The sequence below is a fragment of the Marmota marmota genome, unplaced genomic scaffold (assembly GCF_001458135.2).
Source record: "Marmota marmota marmota unplaced genomic scaffold, marMar, whole genome shotgun sequence".
NCBI lineage: Eukaryota > Metazoa > Chordata > Mammalia > Rodentia > Sciuridae > Marmota > Marmota marmota.
In genome coordinates this window covers 35,526,755-35,534,654 of record NW_026000082.1, presented here as the reverse complement: position 1 = coordinate 35,534,654, position 7,900 = coordinate 35,526,755, and the positions used below count along the sequence as shown (strand labels likewise).

The window sequence follows — 7,900 nt, the reverse complement described above, 5'->3', positions numbered from 1 at the left end:
TTTAAAGATTGATAGATCTTTTGACACTTTTTACTTTCAGAATGACCTTGGACAAATAACCCAACTTTTCCAAACATCTGTTTCTTCATATGTAAAATGGTTGTAATAATTTTTACCTTCCATGGGAGTTGTCAAAATTAGAGATGAACTGGGCATGGCGGCATACACCTGGAATCCTAGTGACTCAAGAGGCTGTGGCAGAAAGATGGAAAAAAGATGGAAAGATGTTCTCACCAACTTAATGAGACCTTGTCTCAAAATAAAAAGGACTGGGGATGAGCTCAGTAGTAAAGTGTCCCAAGTGCTCCTGGTTCAGTCTCTAGTACCAGAAAACAAAAAAATTAGAGATGCTGCAGAAATAATACTTGGCCCATAAGAAGTACTCAGTCATAGGGACCTGTATTTAAATTGTCTTTTCTTTGGCTTTATGTAGTCTACCAGACATTCATCAACACATTTAGCAAGTGCCTTCTTGACATGATCCTAGGGTTCAAGAATTATTAAATGTTTAATTAAAATTTGTAGAGTTAGGGCTAGGGTTGTGGCTTAGTAGTAGAGCACTTGCCTGGCATGAGTGAGGCACTGGGCTCCATCCTCAGCACCACATAAAATAAATAAAAGCAGGGCTGGGGTTGTAGTTCAGCTGCAAAGCGATTGCCTAGCATGTATGAGGCATTGAGTTCAATCCTTAGCACCACATAAAAATAAACAAAGGTATTCCATCTACAACTAAAGTAAATAAATAAATAATAAATTAATAAATAAATAGGGGCTGGGGATGTGGCTCAAGCGGTAGTGCGCTCGCCTGGCATGCGTGCGGCCCAGGTTCGATCCTCAGCACCACATACAAACAAAGATGTTGTGTCCGCCAAAAACTAAAAAATAAATATTAAAAAAAAAATTCTTTCTCTCTCTCTCTCTCCTCTCTCACTCTCTCTATAAATAAATAAATAAATAAATAAAACAAGCAGATGAAGTAAAAAAAAAAAAACCTCATAGAGTCAATAGTCATTAGCTAGACTAGTGATTAGAAAAATTTCACAGGCAGAAAAAACTACATACAAAGGCATTAAAGCCAAAAGCATGAAGCATTTAAAAGAACTGAAAGAAGATAGTAATTCTGTAGTGTACAAAGAGAATTGTTTTGAGATGAGGCTGAAAGGGTCAGCAGAAGTCAGAGCATATAATGTCCCATAGCCCTGTTAAAAAGCGTAGACTATATTTTAAAAGAACAAGGAAGCCATTGAAGGACTTTAGGCAAGAGAACCAGTGGCTACTATTCCCCACCCCATGAAAATAAGTAGGTCAGGCACAGTATTTCTGTAGTTGTAAACTAGAGAGGCCCAGCACTATTTTCTTATAGCCTGGATACTAAAAATAGTTTTTACATTTTTTAAAACTTGAGGATAAAAAAGGACAGGAAAGGAAGAAGAGAATTCATGACACTTTCCAAGTCTAAATATTTACTGTCTGGCCTTTCTCTAAACCATTTGACTACTAGGACTCTGCATTGTTCAAAACTATTTAGGAAACCATTTGGTAAATAATAGTGTGATCTGTATCTTTCTGTTTTTTTATTTTCTGAGTCTCACTGGCAAACCTATGCAACAGGGAAAACACGTTCCAATAGAGACATCTGCAGACCAATGCAATTTTTGCTGGGGTTGGCCCTGAGGGAAGATGGTGTGGAAGGGTATTCTGTGCTCCTGCTGGCCAAAATGACAAGGAGTACCAGTAGATTTAAATGGAAAGTTGTCAACTTATTCCTCAACAAGTCTTTTCATATTTTTTCTTAAACCTATAAGTCTGAAAAGGATACCATACAACAAATGTTTTTAAAGCACTATAGTCTTTTCATAAAATGATGAGCTAGGTGATGGGTAGAGTTTAGCTCCATTGATATATCCAGAAAATGTAGGCCAATTGGACACTTCTCAAAATAAAGCTATGCGTAAAATGGAAGTTTTGTCTCTTGGCTTGGAGATTTAATATATATTTGTTAGGGACAAAGGGATAATTTATATATAAAGTATTCAAGTTTAAAATACATATGAGAGCACTGACCAAATAAAATATTCCTAACAGGCAAGATGGCTCACACCTATAATCCCAGCTACTCAAGAGTCTGAGGCATAAGGATTAAAAGTTTGAGGTCTTCCTGAGCAATTTAGCAAGACACTGTTTCAAAATAAAAAAAGGATGGGATGTAGCTCAGAGGTAGAGTACCCCTGGGTTCAATCCCTAGTATCACAAAGATAGATAGATAGATAGATAGATAGATAGATAGATAGATAGATAGATAGATAATCATGGAATTTCCACTTAAAACTGGAGACTTGAAGACCTGGAGGTGCAGCCCAGTGGTAGAACACTTGCCTGGCGTGCATTAGGCCCTGGATTCAATACTCAGCACTGCAAAAACAAAAACTAGAGACTTATTCTTGGAATCAATTATTCTTTTCCTGTAATTAAGTTGTATAACCTGTTAAATTATTGTAATCTATTTCTCCCCTTTATAGCTTGTAGAGACTTCGTTAAAAGGAGAAATTGCCTTTGATCCCAGAAGCGCCTATTATTTGTGGTTTGTGATGGATTTTTGTGACGGAGGAGATATGAATGAGTATCTGTTGTCCAGAAAACCCAATCGGAAAACTAACACCAGCTTCATGCTTCAGCTGAGCAGTGCCCTGGCTTTCTTGCATAAAAACCAGATCATCCACCGAGATCTGAAGCCGGACAACATCCTGATTTCTCAAAGCAGGTTGGATACTAGTGACTTAGAACCTACATTGAAAGTGGCTGATTTTGGCCTAAGTAAAGTTTGTTCAGCCTCTGGGCAAAACCCAGAAGAACCTGTCAGCGTAAACAAGTGTTTCCTTTCCACGGCATGTGGAACGGATTTCTACATGGCTCCTGAAGTATGGGAAGGACACTACACAGCGAAAGCTGACATCTTTGCTCTGGGGATTATTATCTGGGCGATGCTGGAAAGGATCACATTCATAGACACAGAGACAAAGAAGGAACTCCTGGGGAGTTATGTAAAACAAGGAACTGAAATTGTGCCGGTTGGGGAGGCACTTTTGGAAAATCCCAAAATGGAACTTCTAATTCCTGTGAAGAAAAAGTCTATGAATGGGCGAATGAAACAACTGATTAAGGAAATGCTGGCCGCAAACCCTCAGGATCGTCCAGATGCTTTTGAACTAGAACTCAGATTAGTACAAATTGCATTTAAAGATAGCAGCTGGGAAACGTGACATATTATTTACAGATATCTTGGATGATATGCTGCTTCTGATTTAACAGTGATGCAACATTATGTGGCTGAAAAAGAATACAAAAAGCTAAACTCCACCTTCTAAGGGTTTAGATTTTATTGTGGGATTTTTTTTCCTCATTTTTCTTAATCCAAGCTGGCCATTTTGTTAGTATGTTTTAAATGTATATTACCAATGTGGGTGTAGACTTTTTTTTTTTTTTTTTTTTTTGTGGTGCTGGGTCTAACCCAAGTCCTCGAGCATGCTATGCAAGAGCTTTACCACTGAGCTACATCCTCAAGCCCAATTATAACTTATTTTGAAAGATTTTACTTGTGAAGTAAAATTCTTTCTTTCATTGGAGGTAAAAGTGTGAGGTGATCAGGAAGTTTCTTCTGGAATTTTCTCAAGTCCTTGTATTCTAAAATAGCCTGTGATACCAACCAAAATGGTAGTAATTTCTTCGTCTTTCTTTGTTCTTTCAGTCAGAGGTATTTATTAAGTACCTACTGTGTGCTTAGCACTCAAAGTTGATAAAAATTATAGTTAAAAAAAAATGGCTTTTAGCCACAGGCCTTTTCCAGCAAAAAGTAAGAAATAAAAGATGAGAGTGATGTTTGACAATTCCTGGAAATTTCCTAGAGAAAAAATGAAATTGAGAATTTGTGCACAGTGCCTTGTCCATAATAGGTACTCAATAAACAATTATTCCTCATAGAGTCTCTTGCCATGGTTTATAGTGTTTTATGAAATTTGTCTTAATTGAAAAAAGACCAAATATTTCAAATAAGCTTATAGGCAGCTGTATCCAGTTAAAATATAGGGTTGTACAGTTAGCTCATAGAATGTTATTTTGCACTAGTCGTCACTTAGAAAGATGGGGTTCCTGTAGATTTTTTTGGTGCTAAGGGATACTTTGTCATTATGATGAAGTAAGTATTAAGTGTCAGATACATAGCACACAGAATAGTTCTTTCTGCTGGTCTGTTTTGTTTTTTTTTTCCTTGTTGTTTTTAATTGTAAAATGTTATCAATCAAACTATTGTAGCAGCTACAAAATAATTCACCAGCATGACAAAATGGTCAAAAAATGAGTCATCAGCACTTCAGAAATGAAAGCAACTTTTGAAATTTTCTTTTAAAATTGTCAAATATATTTTATGAAGAATTTATAAAAGGGGGGAAATGATTGTAATTTATTGTTCATGACAGTTTTGTTTTTTTTTAATAAAGTGAGTTTCAACAAAAAACTGAAGATTCTGCATTGCTGCTTTGGTGGCTCTGTAAGTAGTGCTATCGTGCATAAAATAGAGGGTATAAAACTTGAGGCAGTGAAGTTTCAGGCTTATCTAGTAAATGATATTCTCTTAAATAGATACTCTTGCTGAGGAAAATATTATAGAAATTTCAGTATTTCTTTTTTATAGCTAATGTTTTTTGTTTTGTTTTTTAGAGAGAGAGAGAGAATATTTTAATATTTTTTTTTTTTTTAAGTTTTCGGCAGAAACAACATCTTTGTATGTGGTGCTGAGGATCGAACCCGGGCCGCACGCATGCCAGGCAAGCGCGCTACCGCTCGAGCCACATCCCCAGCCCGAAATTTCAGTATTTCAGGTTCTCTAAAATTTGCTAATTTGCTGTATTTGCCTTGTGTGCAGGAAACGTGTACTGCTTGAGATAATTTTTTTCATTTATCCTTCTATTTTAGCTGAGTACGCATCCTAGATCCAATGATGTGTATTAAATGTACTAAGGATGCAATGTTTCAATCAATAATGAGGCTGAGGTTTCTTTTCTATAATGAAGTCATCTGTGGCCCACTTTTTTTTTTTTTTCTTTATAGGTTTTATTATGTATGCCTGAGGATGCAGCCTACTTGGTGGTCCAAAGATTAGGAAAGTAGGCATCAGGAACTGTGGTTGCTCCTGTCACTGCCACCTGCTCCTGGTCTAGCCATTATAGATAGGAGGCTTTTGCTTTCTACCTAGAGATTAAATTTTTTAAACTGAATATTAAACTCTACATATTTGTAGTTACTAGCATTTTTGTAAGCCTTTAGAGTTTACAAAGCACTTTCAACATGGTTTCTGCATCTTTTCATATTATATCTGACTTAAAATAGGGGCTGATTTCTTGGTGAAGAAATCAACAGTAATAACACCAGTGTCTGTGGTAGTGATAATGGTTAAACCCTAAGACAGGGTTTTAGTACCCAGTATCCGACTCCAGCTGGAGTTTTCTCTGACGACAAAGCTTTATCTTCCTCACGGAAATAACCCTTGGTTGTTTTGGTTTTTTTCTTTAAGTTCAAATGTTGCTCTTTTGGTCAGCCAATCATAGCCAAGCTCTAAAGTGCAGTGTAATGACAGACAGTTGGTTTGTGGTTAGATAATAACTTCTACTTAAGAAAACCTACAAAGAGGCCACACCCCTAAAAGGCAAAGTGCATCTTTTAAAGACAGTACTTTCACCTTTGCAATGAGTTTTCATTGGTTAGCTGGGAATTGTTAAAAAAAAAAAGCCCTGGGCTTTTGACTTCACTCTTTCATTTCCTTCTCACCCTGGTATTTCAAGCTTGGCTTGTTTGGAGCAGAAGTTAGGCAACTTGATACTACAAAAGCTGTTCTGGTCTAGCTGTAAAAGCACAGGATTTGGTGTAGCAAACCTGATGTTTAATACTAGCCTTTGCAAATACTTTCATAATCAATGTGTGTCATTGGGCAAGTCACTTCATTCCGGGGCCCAGTTCTCATATTTGCAAAATGGAAATGATGATATTTACACTTTAGAGGGTCAAATAGTAAACATGAAGTGCCCAACATAGCACCTGGCATACTAAGTTCTCAAAGGGTAGCATTGTTACTGTATTACGAATTTGATATGATGAATGAATGGGTTCCCCATTAGGCAGTCTTCAGTTGCAGCTTTGATTCTTCTCCCCTTTGAAAAAGTCCGATGAAAGTACTGCCTCCTCTCTTCAGGAAAATGTTCACCTATAATTTTAAGAGATTTATGGGTCTTGGAAGCCTGCATGGACCCCGGGGACCCTGAGCTTTAAGCTCCACTGAGTACTTCTATGCCAGAGCTCCACAGTCAAAAGAGGGCCATTTGTGAGGAGATTCTAGGGAACCTATATTGTTTTTTGATCCGAATGCTGGTTAGACAGGTGTGTTACTTTGTGATTTGTTTCATTTTTGTGGTATTGGGGATGGAACCAGGCTTCATGCATGCTAGACAGATACTCTACCATTGAGCTACAACCCCAGTGTATCTATTTTAAATAAAATTTTTATTAAAGTATAACATTTTAATCTCTTTCACCAGTTAAGTGTTGAGCTGAGAATATAGCTCAGTGGTAGAGCACTTGCCTAGAAAGTACATGAGAGGCCCTGGGTTTAATCCTCAACACCCACAAAAAACAAAAAAATGCACACTGGGGACTATCTGTGGGTACACCTGTTGCCAGAAGCAGAAGGAAAAGGGCATAGACTTTGAAATCAGACCCTTTACCTTTCTAAAGCTAGCTGTGTGACTTCACGAGTTCCCTAGCCTCTCAAATCCAGTTCTCCATGTGTTTAAATAGAGATAATACCTGCCTCCCAGCATTAGGAAGCTCTGCAAGGCCAGATGTGGTGGCTCATGCCTGTAGTCCCAGCAGCTCAGGAGGCTGAAGCAGGAGGATCACATGTTCAAAGCCAGCCTCAGCAACTTAGCGAGACCCTGTCTCCAAAGAAAAAAATTAAAAAAAAAATTTTTTTTTTTAAAGGGCTGGGATGTGGCTTAGTGGTAAAGCAGTCCTGAGATCAATCCCCAGTACCAAAAAAAATAATAATAAAAATAAAAAAGGAGCTGATGTGTGTGGGATCGAATGGCAAACTCCCTTCCCTGAGGAGGATTGCTGGGAAATGATTCAAAGCTGCCCTTACCACCAATTTGCACTGCTGATAGCAGGTTTACTTATTGGTTTGCTTTTTATTTTATTATTTTTTCTTTTTTAAATTTTAATTTGTTATATATGACAATAGAATGCATTACAATTCAAATTACGCATAGAGAGCACAATTTTTCATATCTCTGGTTTGTTTTGCTTTTTATTTAATTTAGTTTACATTTTTGCCACAATTAGTAAAGGAATATCTCTTTCTGTACTATAATGTCCTGCCTGTCACCTTGCCTTACAGCCCTCATAATTCTCAAATAACAACTTCCTAAACCCAGTTTTCTTTTCTGTTTCTATTTGCTGATCTCATGATTGGTGCTAATTCAGGATGTCTGCTGTCTTGCTGACATAGATGCCCAGGCCTGGACACTTAAAAGAGTCTTAATAAGTACCAAATACTAGAACACATGTCATTTCTCCTAGCTTCAGGTCAGAGGCAGGGAGAGTTGACCTGTGTGACTTCAGAGGTGACAGGAGAAGCTCAGTTGCCAGGGGAGTGGGGAGCATAGCCAAATGGCTAAACCTCTGGAAATGAGAACTAGGCTGCAGGGGATCTCAGCTCCACCGCATATTGGACATTAACCTTGGGAAGGTAAAAACAAAACAAAATGTCTTTTGCTCCTGGTCCTGGATTAACAGGGCCTAGATTTCTCTTTCTGCTTTATGCAACTAAAACATTAAACACTGGACAACTACAGTA

At 37.6% G+C, this 7,900-nt stretch overlaps 1 protein-coding gene across 1 annotated transcript; it reads left to right on the top strand.

Moving 5' to 3' along the window:
* Positions 1 to 1,956: 1,956 nt before the first annotated feature.
* On the top strand, positions 1,957 to 4,515 carry Pdik1l (PDLIM1 interacting kinase 1 like). The gene is made up of 2 exons (XM_048782706.1): positions 1,957 to 1,962; positions 2,520 to 4,515. Exons 1-2 carry the CDS (start codon positions 1,957 to 1,959, stop codon positions 3,258 to 3,260), a joined length of 747 nt encoding a protein of 248 aa, XP_048638663.1. The 3' UTR covers positions 3,261 to 4,515.
* Positions 4,516 to 7,900: the final 3,385 nt, after the last annotated feature.